Consider the following 15,193-nt stretch of genomic DNA (forward strand, 5'->3'; position numbering starts at 1 on the left):
CTGTATTTAATATGCAAATCACCATGCGGCTCTGGCCGGCCACCAGCACGGCCGGCGTGCTGGAAGGGACAAGGGACGTGTCAGGGCACCTATGGGTGTCACCCGGGGGGTACCCGGCAACCGGGGCCACCTCTGGGCACCCACGGTGGGTGACAAAGCCACCCAAGGTAACCGCGAGGTCCCCACCATCCCCCGTGCTCCTGTCGGGGGACGGACGCCCCCGGTGGCTTGTGGTGTCCTGAGGGTCTCAGACTCCTGAGTCCCCACCCGGTGGGCGATGGGGAGGGGACAGGGACAAGGAACAACGGACAAGGGACGAGGGACGGGGCCCGGGGCTATAAACGGCAGCTGTAAGCGGAGCCGGTAACTGGAGCGGGAGGCCCGAGGGGACATTTGAGCCGCCGGCGGGGCCGTGGAAGCGCCAAGGTAAATGGTGGGTGCTGTGTCCCCCCACCCCCGGCCACCACGGTGACCCCCCCCATCCCTGCCACTCACGCGGGGACCTCTCCGGTGCTGCTGTTCCCCCGTCCCCTCGGCACCTCCGCAGCTCTGGGGGTGCTGGTGCGATCCCCCCGGGAGGTGCCGCTGGGAAAGGGGGGGGACCCAGGGCAGGAGACAGGGACAGGGACAAGGCCAGCGCGCGGTGCCAGGTGGCCGGGGTGACATTTGCTCCGTCCCTGCCGTGGGGACAGCTGCTTCCTGGCTCTGCCATCTGAACCGGCCCCGGAACGGAAACCCGGGGGGGGCTCAGCCCCCCAGCGCCGGCGGCGGCAGCAGCTGGGATTGGGGGGGTCCCCGTGGCACTTGGGGGGGCTCTGCTGGTGACCCCCAAACCCCTCTGTGGCAATGGGGGCGGCACTGTGTGACCCCACTGGGCAAGGGCACCGGGAGCCACATTTTGGGGGGCTGAAACATGTGGAGGGGTTTGTGTGTGTAAAGCCTCATTAGCGTAACTAATTACTGATTTCTTGTCGGCGTTGGGCCCCTTCTGAAGGAAATAACCCCAAAATCCGGCATTAAACCGATGGAGTGGAATGTGGAAATTGAGATTATACCAGGGACGGGATTCCCAAAAAGTTGTGTTTTAAGGGATTTCATTGACGGTGTCCTCTGCCTTTCCCACCCTCCATTCCTCAGTGTGTCCCCCCCATTCCCAATGTCCCCCCCCATTCTCCAGTGTGTCCCGCTTTCCCGGTGTCCCCCCTTTCCCACTGCTCCCCGTATATCCCTGTGTGTGTCCCCCTTTCCTGGTGTCCCTTTTTGGTGTCACCTCCACTCCCGGTGTGTCCCACCCTCTTTCTAAGGGCTTTATGAGGATGGGGGTCCCGGAGAGGCTGGAGGGGGGGGACCCCGCTGTCCTTCTGTCCCCGCTCTGTGTCCGGGGCAGTCCCACCGGTGTTTTCCCTTGGAGACGCCGGGGTGCCGCTCGGGGGTCCCACGGGTGCCCCCCCCGGGTCCCCGGCTGCGGTGACAGCTGTCGGGGTGGGGGGGGGGTGGTTGGTGGCTCCGGTTACGGTGACATCAGCCAGCCCTACCTTCCCACCTGGCGCGGGCGGGGGGCACGGGCCCCCCTCCCCTGGGGGTCGCGGGGGGTTGATGTGACAGCTGAGAGCTCTCGGAGCCCCCAGCGCCGCCGGGGCGTCCTGGAGAGGGGGTGCCCACCCTGGAGAGGGGGTGCCCACCCCCAGCTATGGGAGTCACGCATGCGGGACCCCCCGTGCGCGCGGAGGGGACAGTGGTGGTGACATCGCGTCAGCGGCCGAGACGGCCGGAGCAGCTCAGGTGGGCAGGGAGCGGCGCTGGGGGCTGGGGGGGTGGGGGGTTGCAGATGCCACAGGGAAGGGCTCCCAGCTCCGGAGAGGGACGGGAAGGGGGGGCAGAGTGACCCTCCCAGCAGGGACACCCCTCCTCTGTGGGATCAGAGATCCCGCTGCGCTCAGAGCCCCTGGGAACTGCAGCGAGATGGGGAGCACTGGGGGCTGCCCCCCCTTCCTGCCCCATTCCCCCAGTGCCGGGGGTCGCCGAGATGCTGGGTGGTTTGGGGGGAGTGGGACACGTGAAGCAGCTTCCCCCGCCCCCCCAAACTTTGTGCGTGCCGGGTGAGGGCTGAGCGAGCTCTGGGATGAGGAAACTGAGGCACGGAGCAGCGACAGGGACAAGGGACATGCCCGACGCTGTTCACCCGCTCCGCGTCTCCGCTCCATGTGGAGATCCCCCCCCTCACCCCCGGCACATCCCCCCGGACTCCACCCGCTGCCTCAGTTTCCCCACAGCGACGCTGGGGACACGCACGGAGACCGTCCCCCCGCTCCGCCGCCGCCGTGAATGGGTCCCTGTTTGTCACCCCGCTGCTGCCGTGTCCCCCTCCCCGCCGCGCCCCCTCCTCCCCGTGCCCCCCTCTTCCCGCTGCCTTTTCTTTTCCCGCACAATCGCCGGCATTTATGGTGCCGGAGGCTCCTGTTACCATCGCAGGCTGGGGGACGGTGACACCGCACCCCCCGCTCCGGCTTCCAGGAGCCCGAGGCAGCGACAGGACTGCCCCCCCCGCCCCCAAACCCCACCCGGCGCTGGGGGGGTTCTCAGGTGACCGCTGGACACCGAGCCCCTTCCCCGGGGTGGCTTTTTGGGGTCCCCCCTTCCTCCCTCCGGCAATGTCGGGCGCTGCTGTGTGACAAACCGGCCATAAAGGGCTCATTCCCTGCTTGTTGGGGACACCGTGGGGACACAGCTGGGTGTCACTGGGAGCTGTGGCACTGCGGGGACAGATTTGGATGTCTCTGAGATAGTGGGGACATGGTTGGGTATCCCCAGGGCTGTGACACCCTGAGGATGGGGTCAGTTGTCCCCAGGGGCTGTGACACCAGGGTCAGGTCCCACTGGGGTCACCTCCTGCCCGGGGGCTGTGACACAGCAGGGTCGGGGTCAGATGTCCCCGGGGAGCGGGGTGGGGACAGTGCCGGGTCTCACCCGGGGCCGGTGACACCAGGCAGGGGCTGGGGAGGCGTCCCCCCCGCTGGCACCACCCGGTGTCCGGGCCCTGTGACCCTCAGCCCCCCACAATGTCACCCGTGCTCGGTCCCCGCGGGGGAGGAGGGCGCCGCTTCGATCGCTCCTGCTCCCTGCTCCCATGGAATTAATGATCAATTAATTCCCTGCCCGGCTGCTAATTACCCAACCCCTCGGGAGCGGGCAGCAGGGTGGGGATGGTGGCCCAGCGTGGTGTGGGGACAGTGGCGGTGGCACTGGGGCTGTCTGGATGGGGGGTGTGAACTGTACCCGGAGATTTTCCGAGACATGCCGGTGGAGTTCTTGTCCCCACGTCCTCGTGTCCCCGTGTCCCCCTGTCCAAGTGTCCTCATCCCCCTGTCCCCAAGTCCCCATCCCTGCCCTGTCACCAACAGCGGCTTCCCCGCGTGCCGCTGGTGACAAACCACCAGCGTGGCCCCAATTCCCAGAGTCACCGGAGGGTTTGGGGTGCTCCGGAGGGGGTTACCCCGGCACCCCGGTGGGTGCTGCCCCTCCCAGCCCTGCCCGTGCCCGCAGGTGCGGTGGGTGCCCACCCCGGGCGGGGGTCGCCATGGGACCCCCACCCCGCGTCCCCCTGGTGCTGTTGCTGCTGCTGGTGGCCGAGAGGACGGCGAGGGGCACCTTCCCCGAGGAGCCCGGCCCCATCGCCGTGGCCCTCCCGGACTGTGAGTGCCCACCCGGGGCTGGAGGGGTCGGGGTGCTGCGCTGGCGCACGGGGGGCACAGCTTGGTATGGAAAGGGAGAGGGGTTTGGGGTGATTTGGAGTGAAGACAGGAGGGGGAACCCAAGGGAGGGTTTTTGGGATAGAGATAGGAGAGGACCACCGGTGGGTAAGGCTGGGCTTTGGGTTACTTCTGGGGGCACCTATGGAAGGGGTTTTGGGGTGCTTTGGGGTTAAGGTGGGTGGGGGGCACCCATGGTGGGGGGGGAATTTTGGGTGGAAGGCAGGAGGGAGGTGCCTCTCTGGGCAAGGCTGGGTGTAGGGGTCACCTGGACCGTGTGGGGGTGCCCGGCCCCGTGTGAACCCCGTGTGACCCCCCCAGATGTGAAGCACTACCCCGTGTTCGTGGGACAAGGCACCACCCGCCCGGGGGGCCCCGAAGCGGGGGGCACCCAGCGCCTCAACATCCAGCGCATCCTCAAGGTCAACCGGACCCTCTTCATCGGGGACAGGTCTGGACCCCGGCACCCCAAAACCTCCCATCCCACACCCACCCCACTCCTCTTGGCTGGGAAGGACCCCACTACATGCCCAGGGCACCCCAAAATCTGCCACGGGGCACTGGGGGGGGATCATTGGCACCAACACTGCCCTGGTGATGTTCATTGCCCACCCCAGCACCCCAAATCTTCCCGGGGGGAGAGGGCGTGGATCCTGTACCCCCAGCTCTGGGGGACATATCCCTGCTGGGAGGTGGTGACACCCGTGTCCCCCTCCCCAGGGACAACGTCTATAGGGTCAGCCTGGAGCCCAGTGGGGCTGCTGAGCTGCGCTACCACCGGGTAAGTGCTGGCGGTCCCAGGGGGTGCTGGGGGGGGGGGGGGGGGTCTCAAGGAGATCTGAGGGGCCTCAGGAGGGTCTCCAGGAGTGCTGTTGGCTTCTCCCTGTTCCCACACTGCTTTCTCCCCCCGCCCCCCAGAAGCTGACGTGGCACTCGAACCAGCACGACATCAGCATCTGCCGCATGAAGGGCAAGCACGAGGTACGGGCTGGGGGATCCTCACCCCATGGGGATCCCCGGGGGGGGGGGGCGCTGAGCACCCTCTGTGGCCGTGTCACACCCTGTCCCCTCCCAGTGTCACTGCCCCACTCCGTGCCAGTTGTTTCTCTGATTTATTGGCCCTTTGGCTAATTTGATTTGTAATTAATTAATTATTGGGGGCCAGAAATCCCATTCCCAGTTCTCGCAAATGCAGTTGTGGGGCGAGAACAGCCCCCCCCCCCAAGCCATTCCCTCACAGGGATGTAGCTCCAGGTGGGGTGGGATGAGGTAGGGGGGCTTTGGGGTGCCAAAGGTGATGGTCCCCTCCCCCGGCACAGGCAGAGTGCCGAAATTTCGTCAAGGTGCTGCTGGTGAGGAACGAGAGCCTCCTCTTCGTCTGTGGCACCAACGCCTTCAACCCTGTCTGCGCCAACTACAGCGTGAGCCCCCCGGGAGGGGACCCCCTGCGGGAGGGGGGCTTGGGGTCGGGAAAGGAGGGGACACGCATGGGAAGGATTTTGGGGTGAAGGCAGGAGGGGGCACCTATGGGAAGGGTCTGCAGCATCAACACCTTCAACCCTGTCTGTGCCAACTCCAGCCTGAGCCCCCCTTGGGATGGGGACCCCGGGTCCCCCCCGTGCCCGGGTGTTCCTCACATCCCCCTGTCACCCTCTCTAGATGGACACGCTGGAGCCCGTCGGGGACAACATCAGCGGCATGGCCCGGTGTCCCTACGACCCCAAGCACGCCAATGTGGCCCTGTTCACAGGTCAGTGGTGGCACTGCCAGTGTCACAGTGGGCACCGTGTCCCCCAGCCCTGCTGACACCCCATCCCGTGCAGGGGGGATGCTCTTCACGGCCACGGTGACCGATTTCCTGGCCATTGATGCCGTCATCTACCGCAGCCTCGGGGACAGCCCGACCCTGCGAACCGTCAAACACGACTCCAAGTGGTTCAAAGGTGTGTGCCCACCCTTCGCTGTGCCAGGACATGGCACGTGTCCCCTGTGGCCCAGCCCTGAGCCACCCCTGACCCTGCTGTCCCCGCAGAGCCCTACTTTGTGCACGCTGTGGAATGGAGGAGCCACGTCTACTTCTTCTTCCGGGAGATTGCCATGGAGTTCAACTACCTGGAGAAGGTGAAGTCGATGGTCCCTGCACCCCCTTCCAACCCAACCCATTCTGTGATGGCCACAGGGACACTCGGGGTGGGGACAGGGACACAGGGACAGCCATTGGGGTTGAGTGGTGACAGTGTCCCCCCCCGCAGGTGGTGGTGTCACGGGTGGCCCGGGTGTGCAAGAACGACATGGGGGGCTCGCAGCGGGTGCTGGAGAAGCAGTGGACATCCTTCCTCAAGGCCCGGCTCAACTGCTCCGTGCCGGGCGATTCCCACTTCTACTTCAACGTCATCCAAGCCGTGACAGATATCCTGGATCTGGATGGGCGCCCCGTGGTCCTGGCCGTGTTCTCCACACCCACCAACAGGTCAGAGCCTCTTGTGCCCTGCCCAGATCCCCGGGGTCTGAGCTGGGTGCCAGCTGCAATCCAGACTGGGTCTGAGTGGGATCTGGGTTGAGTGGTGGGTGGGGTCTGGCTGGGCTCTGTACAGGGTCTGGACTTGTTTCCATTTGGGATCTGCAGGGCCCCTCGCGCTCCCTGGGGCCCCCCTGTGCTCACCCCCCAACCGTGTTCCCACAGCATTCCCGGCTCTGCCGTCTGCGCCTTTGACATGACCCAAGTGGCCGCTGTCTTTGAGGGACGGTTCCGGGAGCAGAAGTCACCCGAGTCCATCTGGACACCTGTGCCAGAGGACATGGTGCCAAAGCCACGGTGAGGGACGGGGATGGGGACAGGAAGGAGCAGGTCTGGCGCCTGCAGCTGCGCTGGTGGAGATGGGGACGGCGACAGGGCTGGCAGGAACAGGGCTGGGATTGGGGAAAGGAACGGGGCTGGGGACAGGGACAGCAGCCAGTACCCGCTGGGATGGGGACAGGGATGGGGACAGGGGTGACGATAACCACGGCCACCACCAGCGGGGCTGGGGACAGGCTGGGGACAGAGCCACTGAGCCGTGCCGTGGCCGCAGGCCCGGGTGCTGCGCGTCCCCGGGGATGCGCTACAACTCCTCCAGCGCCTTCCCCGACGAGATCCTCAACTTCGTCAAGACGCATCCGCTGATGGACGAGGCGGTGCCGGCCCTGGGCAACGCCCCCTGGATCCTCCGCACCATGACCCGGTGGGTACCCGGGGGGCTGGGGGGCACTGGGAGGACTGGAAGGGGCTGGGAGGTGCCGGAGGTGCTGGCCAGAGCCTCCCGTGCTGCCTCTCCACGTTTGTGCCAGCACTGGGATCGCTGGGAGAGCTGATAAATCTCATACACTTTGCAGTCAAGATTGTCTCGTCCTAATTAAATCTGCCTTAATTGCTGCTTGATGGGGAATTAATCAAGCGGCGCTCTCGGGCCGCAGCCTCCCGCCGGCAGGGCAGCCGTGGCAGGAGCAGGGATGGGGACAGGGACATGGAATGGGGACAGGGACCTGGGGTTGGGGGGGTGGGGATGGGGATTGGGATGTGGGGCTGGAGCTGGGGACATAGGGCTGGGGTGGGGGACACGGAGATGGGGATGGGGACATGGAGATGGGGCTGTGGGGCTGGGTACCTCACCCTGCCCCAGTTTTCCCCTCCCTGGGGATACCTGGACTCCCCCACACCCCAACACTACTCCCTCCCCCCACGCAGGTACCAGCTCCGTAAGATCGCGGTGGACACTGCGGCGGGGCCGTGGGGGAACCACACCGTGGTGTTCCTGGGCTCCAGCACCGGCACCGTGCTCAAGTTCCTCATCCTGCCCAACGCCACCCGCAGCCACGGGCCCGCCACCCCCGGCAGCCAGAGCGTCTTCCTGGAGGAGTTTGAGACCTACCAGCCCGGGAGGTGAGTGCCAGGGTGCCAGAGGGGGGAGAGGGGTTGATAAAGGAGTGGGTGGGGTGTTTGGATGGATGGATGGATGGATGGATGGATGGATGGATGGATGGATGGATGGATGGATGGATGGAGAGGATGGGTGAGAGGGATGCAAGGGTGGGCGGAATGGATGAGAAAATCTCCTCTGGACTGGGACAGGCCCTGTGGAGGGCCCTGTGGAGCAGGGCTGGGGCTGTGATGAGCTCTGCCTTGTCCCCAGGTGTGGCCGGGACACGGAAGATGAGCGGCGGCTCCTGGGGGTGGAGCTGGACAAGCCTGCGGGGTCGCTGCTGCTGGCCTTCCCCCCGTGCGTGGCCAGGGTGCCCGTGGCTCGCTGCCAGCAGCACTCGGGCTGCATGAAGTGAGTGCCTCGGGCTGGGCAGGGCTCGCCGGCTGGGGCTGGGCAAGGAGGGGGGGCTCGCATAACCTCACATCCTAGGAATTCACCCCGTGCTGGGATCAGGGCTCAGCACAGCTGGGAGCACGGCTGGGGAAACTGAGGCACAGCACAGGGCAGGGCAGGGGCTCTCGGGAGGGGGGCGGGGTGTGGTGTCCCCCCCTCATCAGGGATGACCCCGATGTCTCTGCTCCCTGCCAGGAATTGCCTCGGGAGCCGGGATCCCTACTGCGGCTGGACACCCGAGGGCTCCTGCATCTTCCTGGAGCCCAGCCCCAGGTAACGCTGCCAGCCCTGGGGGATGTGGAGCTGGGGACAGCCGTGTCCCCAAAGAACATCGGGTCCTGCAGCCCCCAATCGCTGAGCCTCAACAAACTCATTGCTCTCTGAAGGGGGCTGGGAGACCCTGCCAGGCCATTGGGGACCCACTGACCCCCCCCCCTCCAATTTGCACCTCCAGGGTGGCCTTCGAGCAGGACATCGCCGGCGGCAGCACGTCCCACCTGGGCGAGTGCGAGGGTGAGTGCGGGGCCGGGACCGGGCTTGGGGACATGGTGGTGGCACCCGCAGGTCCCCTGACGTGTCCCCAACCCCAGGGCTGGTGACGGAGAGCTTCGTGGACGAGCCGGACGGGCTGGTGTCGGTGAACCTCCTGGTGATCTCCTCCGTCGCAGCCTTCGTCATCGGCGCCGTCATCTCCGGCTTCAGCGTGTGCTGGTTCATCGGGCACCGGGACCGCAAGGAGCTGGCGCGGCGCAAGGACAAGGAGACGATCCTGGCGCACAGTGAGTCGGTGGTGAGCGTCAGCCGCCTGGGCGAGCGGCGGGCGCGCGGCGCCTTGCTGGCCCCGCTCATGCCCAACGGGTGGCCCAAGGAGCTGGGCAAGGTCACCCAACACGACCTGGACTCGGGGGTGCTGCCCACGCCGGAGCAGACCCCGCTGCAGCAGAAACGCTGCCCCGGAGCCCTCCAAAACTGCACCTGGGAGCAGAGTCACAACATCATCAACGCGGCTTTGCGGGACCCTGGAGGCTCCGGCCCCGCGGGCTCCGGGCGGGGGCACGGCGGCTCCGGCCGCCCGCCGCGGGGCATCCCCCTCTCCTGCCACGCCATCCTGGTGGACCAGGAGCTGGAGGCCGAACTCAGCGACTCCTCAGGTGACGGGCATTGGGGTCGGGACCCTCAGGAGGGTCCCCGCACCCGGCAGCACCCACCCGCCGGCGCCCGCCGCCCGCCCCGCAGCTCCTACGGCGACTTCGGGGGGACGCCGCACCCCAGCCCCGAGCGCCGGCGGGTGGTCTCGGCACCCAGCGGGGAGGGGGGAGACTTTACCGAGGGGCCGCCCTGGCACCCCGAGCAGCTGAACTTCAACGCCAACAACGGCACGGGCCGCCCGGGCGCCCACCTCAAGAGGAACCACACGTTCAACAGCGGCGAGGCGGCGGCGGGCGGCTACGGGCGGCACGGGACGGCAGCGCGGGCATCCCGGGCACCGGGCACACCTCGGCCGCTCACGGACCTGCACCACCTCCTGCGCTACGGCGTGGAGCGGACTCCCTCGGGAAAATAGGGTCCTACCCTGTGTGCGTCCCCCTCGCCAGGACATTGATGGGGCCCCCGGCTCCCTGGGGACAGGGAGGGGTGGCCTGGCAGGAGCTGCGGGCTCGGGCTGAGGTGCTGCATGGGTGAGGGGGGGGGGACAGGCACCCCCTGGGTGCCCCCGGATAGGGTTTGGGGGTGTCCCCGGCTGGCGTGGGGCGGTGCCCTGCGCTCCGGCTGCTCTGTCCCGTATGCTGGGGGAGGGCCGCCCACCGTGTCCCCTCCCCAGGCTGGACCCAGGGCCCGCAGCACCCTGGGACGGGGATCCCTGGGGGGCAGCAGAGTGGACACACGGACACGGGCACTGGGCTGTGCCACCCAGCCCGCAGCCCCTCAGCCCGTCAGTGGCACCCGGGGGGGTCTTTTGGGTGCTGCCAGCCCCCCGAGGACACCCGGCCGGTGGTGCACTGGTTGTGGTGATGGAACCTGGTGGACATTTTGGGTGCGGGGGGCTGGGGGCCCCCCGAATGTGGCGTTATCTGGGGATGGGGCACACTCCCACCCCCAGTCTGGGGTCAACCCCTTCCCAGTGCCAGCCTGGGGGTTGCCCATCCTTCCTCCCCCCCCCCGGCACCCCCTCCTGGAAAGCACAGCCGGGGTAGGGGGGCACCGCTGGGGGGTCCCTCCGAACCCACTCTCTGCTGGCAAAGGGTGCCCTTTCGGTGCCACCCCTGCCCGGCACCCACCCGGGGTGGCGTGTCGCGGGGGAGTGGCAGGTCCCCGGGGGATGGCAGGTCCCCAGGGGGTGGCAGGCTGTAAATAGGGCAGGGGGCGGCGGGAGCCCCTCCCCAGCGGCCATGCATGCGGCCGCCCGCGGGCTGTACCCCGCGGCCCCAATAAACACCCGGTTACCGGAGGCGACTCCCCCGCCGCCGCCTCGGCCCCTTCTGAACCCCTCTGGGAGGCGGGACCGGCCGGGGGAGGGGGGGACAGGGCTGGGGGGCAGAGGGTGACACCCGCACCCACCCGCGCTCGGCCCCTCCCCACGCACCCCTGGGCTCTCCCTGCACACCCGCCCCCACCAAGGCCCCCATCCCACTTTCCCCACGAATTCCCCTGGGATATCCCTGGAACTCCCCTGGGATAAGGCTGTGCCGGCACCGTGTCCCTGCCCGTGCCACCACACACCCGCCGTGTCCCCTGCCTGTTCCCTTTCCCGGCCATCTCGTTCCCCACGGGGGTCACCCACGGCCCTGTGTCCCCCATCAGGCACTGCTGTCCCCTGGCGTGAGCTCCCGCGGGGGCTGGGGGACACCTGGCACCGTGAGGGGCTCTGGCGGCACGGGAACACCTGGGGTGGGGACATCTGGCAAATGACACTTGATGTGGCGGTCCTTGGCGTGGGTACGCCTGGGTTGGGTTCCCTGGGGACGCCAGTCATTGGGTCCCTTGGCGTGGGGACACCGGGGACGGGGACATCTGGGCTGGCCATCGGGTCTCCCGGCGTTGGTTCACCCGGGATGGGGACATTCGGAGAGGGTGGGGACAGCGGCCATAAAGTCCCTTGAGGTGGGAACAGTGGCAAGGAGACGTGTGGCAAGGGGACACCTGGCATGGGGACACCAGGGGTGGGGATAACGGGGGCGGAGACACCTGGGGCGGGGGCGGAACAGCGGCCATGGGGCCACAGGGCGCGGGGACTCGTGAGAGGTGAGCGGGTGTTGGTGCCCGCACCGGGGCTGGGCTGTCCCCACACTGTCCCCGGGTTTGTCCCCGCATTATCCGCGGGCTGTCCCCGGGTTTGTCCCCGGGTTTGTCCCCGTGTTGTCCCCGCACTGTCCCCGCACTGTCCCCGGAGCCCCGCGCCGAGCGCGCCCCAGAGCCAGGCCCCGCCCCCGGTCACGCTCGTTCCTCCTCATTGGCTGAGACCTGGCCCCGCCCCTCCACTGATTGGCTCCCGCTGCCCCCGCGGGTCCGGGCTGGGCGGGGCCCGGGGTCGCGATCTCGCCCGGGGGGTCGCGACAGAACCCCACCCCCACCCCCGTGAGTACCGTGCCCGGGGCTTGGCGGGAGCGGGAGGACGGGAAATGGGGCCGGGGGCGTCCCGGGGGGCTCCAGAAAGGCACCGGGGGAGCTCCAGGTGGTCCCGGGTGGAGTCCGAAGGTCCCCGGGGGCCTCCGGGTGTCCGGGGGAGGGTGGGGGTCCCGGGGTCCCCGGAACACCCCAAGGACACCCCCAGAAACTCAAGGGAACAAACCCAGGGTCTCACAGGGATCTGTCCCCCGCAGTGAGCTGCCCCCCCGAACCGCCCCAGAACTCGTCCCCCGGACAGCACAGGGGGTGCCACGGGGGACCCCAAAGGGCAGAGTGGCTTCGGGGGGTCCAGGGGGGCTGCCAGGGGGGCTTCCAGGGGCCAGGGGGCGCTGTCGCCGCTCGGCTTCCTGCGGGGGTCCGGGGCTGCCCCGGCCCAGGTGACAGTGACGGGCCGCACGTCCCCAGCGCAGGATTGCGACAGACAAGTCCGGTCTGGCTTCTGCTGAATCACCCAAAAAACCCTCCCTGGCTCCAGAAGAGCGTGTGGGGATCCCGGAGAGGATAGGGGGATCCAAGACAGGTTGAGGTGATGCAGTCCCCCCGTTTCCTGGCAGGGGAGAAGGGAACCTCATCCCAAAACCCCTTTCAGACCCCTCATAACAGCCCCGTGAGCCTCAGAACCCTCCAGCCGTTCCCACTCGGGTCATGAATTGGTGGCTGTCAGCCCCCAGGGAGCAGGCGCTGGGGAGTGCTGGGGGGTCTCATCCCCCGGGGGGTCCCCACCAGTCTCACCCACCCACGGCCCCCCAAAATCTCCTCCTTCCCACTGCAGCCTCCGCAGCCATGTCGGCCAAAAACGCCACGGTGCCAGCAGAGGCAGGGCCGGAGATGGAGGTAGGGGAGCACTGAGAGTTCGGGGGAGGTGTTGGGGGGGGGGCTGCGGGTGGCTCTGGGGACCCCATCTTATTGTCCCCCACCCTCAGAACGTGGTGAGCCGGGTGGCCAACCTGGCCCTGGTGAGCTGTGCCTGCGGGGCCGTGGCCTCGGCGTACGGCCGCACCAAGGAGAGCCACCCCTGCGTGCGCTCCGTGTGCGACGCTGCTGAGAAGGGGGTGAAGACTCTGACGGCAGCGGCAGCGAGCGGGGCCCAGCCCCTCCTCACCCGGCTGGAGCCCCAGAGTGAGTGCAGGGCAGGGACAGCACCCCGTGGGGATGGGGGACCTCAAAACTGGCTCTCACGGAGCTCTGGTGAGGTAGCAGGAGAGGAATGACCTGGTTTCACTTCTCCAGTTTGTATCACCAAGGAATAAAGGGTTGGAGGGTTGGAGGGGAATCATCCCACAAGTTTTGGGGTACCTGAAAACTGGCCCTAGTGGAGTTCCTGCAAGGCAGCAGGGTGTTAAACCCGCCTGTTTTTTACGTCTCCAGTTTCCACCGCCAACAAATTCGCCTGCAAAGGGCTGGACAAGTTGGAGGAGAAGCTGCCCATCCTGCAGCAGCCCCCAGAGAGGGTAACGTCACCCAAGGGACACGGGCAGGGCCCAGTGCTGACGTGGAGTGGGGATGAGCTGTCCCTGCTCTGTCCCCTGCCAGGTGGTGGCCGGGACCAGGGAGCTGGTGTCATGCACGGTGAGCGGGGTGGTGGCGAGGACGCGCTCGGCGCTCGGGGCCGTGGTGGGCACCCGCGTGGGACGGCTGCTGGCCACGGGCGTGGACACGGTGCTGGGCAAATCGGAGCAGCTGCTGGGTCGGTACCTTCCTGGGACGGACGAGGAGCTGGGTGAGTGCCCACCATCTCCCAAATCTTGGGGTGCCAAGCCCTCCTAGGACCCTGACCCTGCTGTTGCTCAGTGCTGCCTTGGCATTGCCTACATGTGGTGGTCCCCCAGTGTTGCCAGAGCACTGAGGCCACCGTGACCCCACGCAGGGGACAGTCCCTCTCTGGAGGACACGGGATGGCACTGGGTGAACTCTCACCTGGAAACCCATAGGCAAATATAGTCCCATGTGCCCGCCCGGGTATTTATAGCTTGGCACTGGGTGACATTAGGCAGAACTGGCCCCATGTCACAGCTGAGGTGACCGCAGAGGCCACCTGGCTTAGGGTGGCATCTCCACATGACCTGGTGGCCAAGCATCCTGTGGGTGCTCACGCTGGGCTCCAGTGCCCAGCACAGGATGGCCCAGCCATGCTGCCCTCACCCCTGGGCCCACAGCGGCAGCGGCAGCCACAGAGGTGGCCACAGGCACGGAGGTGACCAGGAGCATGGAGGTGACCACGGGCACAGAGGACATCAGGGACACAGAGGAGATCAGGGACACGGAGGTGACCAGGGGCACGGAGTTGGCCACGCAGGAGCGGCAGAGGCGGTGGCAGAGCTACTTTGTCCGTGTGGGTTCCCTGTCAGCCAGGCTGCCGCACCGGGCCCTGCGGCGCTCGCTGGGGGACCTGCAGCGGGCACGGCTCCGTGCCCAGCGGCTCCTGGCCCAGCTCCACCACGTCATCCGCCTGGTAAGGATGGAACAGGGACCGTGCCAGCCCCGTGCCGGCCCCAGGTGCCCCCAGGTGTGCTCCCACCTGGCTGAACTTTTCCCCAGATCGAGGAGGGGCAGCAGGGCACGGACGGGCCCTGGCACAGCGCCCGGGAGCACCTGCACAGCCTGTGGCTGGAGTGGAGCCAGCACCAGGATGAGGTGCCCATGGAGGACGGTGAGGTACGGGGTGGGGGGACCGTGGGGGACAGATGACTCCATCTGGACAGGATGGGGACAGTGGCCATTGGGTCCCTTGAGGTGGGGACACGTGGCAAGGGCACACCTGGCATGATGACACCTGGAGCAGGGGTGGAACAGCAGCCACAGAGTCCAGGTGTGGGTCCACCCAGGTGGGGTTGGGGTCCATCACCCCCAGCCCCTGCTGCTCGCTGCCCTCCCCACAGGTGGAGGCTCGGACCCTGGCCATGCTCCAGGGACTCCTGCACCAGCTCCACTCCGCCTGCTCCCACCTGGCCGCCGGCGCCCGGGCATTCCCCAGCAGCGTGCAGGAGACAGCGGGACACGTCCGGCACGGCGTGGAGGGTGTCCAGGCTTCCCTGGCCAGCGCCCGTTCCTTCCAGGACCTGTCGGGGCTGGTGCTGGCGCAGAGCCGGGACGCGGTGACGCGGGCGCAGCTGAGCCTCGAGGGGCTGCTGGAGCACGTGGGGCAGCACACACCCCTGCCCTGGCTCGTGGGACCCTTCGCCCCCGCGCTCGTGGAGTACCCGGAGGATGTCCCCGTGGATATGTCCAAGTGGGAGGGCTGTGTCACCGTGGGGGGGACGCACCAGGTGCCCGCTGCCCCCCAGGTCTGCAGCCAGCACTGAGCCACTGGGCTGGGGGAGCACCCACCCAGATCCACGACCCCAAATCTCACCGGGAATGAGGGGATGATGGACTTTGTGACCCGGCGTGGGACCCCAGTGTTGCTGTGGGGACGGTGGCACGTGGAGGACAGTGTGAATCTGTCTGGGATCCAGGGCTGCCCTA

General features: G+C 67.6%; 2 protein-coding genes across 2 annotated transcripts; both read left to right on the forward strand.

Moving 5' to 3' along the window:
* The first annotated feature begins 1,714 nt into the window (after positions 1–1,714).
* On the forward strand, positions 1,715–9,665 carry SEMA6B (semaphorin 6B). Its single transcript, XM_062510305.1, has 17 exons — positions 1,715–1,782; positions 3,544–3,692; positions 4,071–4,200; positions 4,470–4,530; positions 4,668–4,730; positions 5,069–5,170; positions 5,409–5,499; positions 5,573–5,692; positions 5,782–5,870; positions 6,002–6,219; positions 6,433–6,564; positions 6,821–6,970; positions 7,474–7,668; positions 7,919–8,059; positions 8,297–8,374; positions 8,556–8,614; positions 8,692–9,665. The coding sequence occupies exons 2-17, from the start codon at positions 3,578–3,580 to the stop codon at positions 9,663–9,665; spliced, it is 2,718 nt and encodes a 905-aa protein (XP_062366289.1). The 5' UTR covers positions 1,715–1,782; positions 3,544–3,577.
* Positions 9,666–11,323: 1,658 nt separating this feature from the next.
* On the forward strand, positions 11,324–15,108 carry LOC134054489 (perilipin-3-like). The gene is made up of 9 exons (XM_062510321.1): positions 11,324–11,344; positions 12,134–12,254; positions 12,501–12,562; positions 12,652–12,847; positions 13,097–13,179; positions 13,262–13,448; positions 13,885–14,180; positions 14,267–14,383; positions 14,608–15,108. The coding sequence occupies exons 3-9, from the start codon at positions 12,512–12,514 to the stop codon at positions 15,028–15,030; spliced, it is 1,353 nt and encodes a 450-aa protein (XP_062366305.1). The 5' UTR covers positions 11,324–11,344; positions 12,134–12,254; positions 12,501–12,511; the 3' UTR covers positions 15,031–15,108.
* Positions 15,109–15,193: the final 85 nt, after the last annotated feature.

The sequence above is a fragment of the Cinclus cinclus genome, chromosome 28, assembly GCF_963662255.1.
Source record: "Cinclus cinclus chromosome 28, bCinCin1.1, whole genome shotgun sequence".
NCBI classification, from domain to species: domain Eukaryota; kingdom Metazoa; phylum Chordata; class Aves; order Passeriformes; family Cinclidae; genus Cinclus; species Cinclus cinclus.

Bases quoted from the DNA above. Each gene is read 5' to 3' on its own strand.
- SEMA6B (XM_062510305.1), top strand. From the start codon at position 3,578: ATGGGACCCCCACCCCGCGTCCCCCTGGTGCTGTTGCTGCTGCTGGTG. The intron at 5,500-5,572 runs GTCAGTGGTGGC...CATCCCGTGCAG, and splicing joins CAATGTGGCCCTGTTCACAG to GGGGGATGCTCTTCACGGCC. The intron at 5,693-5,781 runs GTGTGTGCCCAC...CTGTCCCCGCAG, and splicing joins CGACTCCAAGTGGTTCAAAG to AGCCCTACTTTGTGCACGCT.
- LOC134054489 (XM_062510321.1), top strand. From the start codon at position 12,512: ATGTCGGCCAAAAACGCCACGGTGCCAGCAGAGGCAGGGCCGGAGATG. The intron at 14,181-14,266 runs GTAAGGATGGAA...ACTTTTCCCCAG, and splicing joins TCCACCACGTCATCCGCCTG to ATCGAGGAGGGGCAGCAGGG. The intron at 14,384-14,607 runs GTACGGGGTGGG...CCCTCCCCACAG, and splicing joins TGCCCATGGAGGACGGTGAG to GTGGAGGCTCGGACCCTGGC.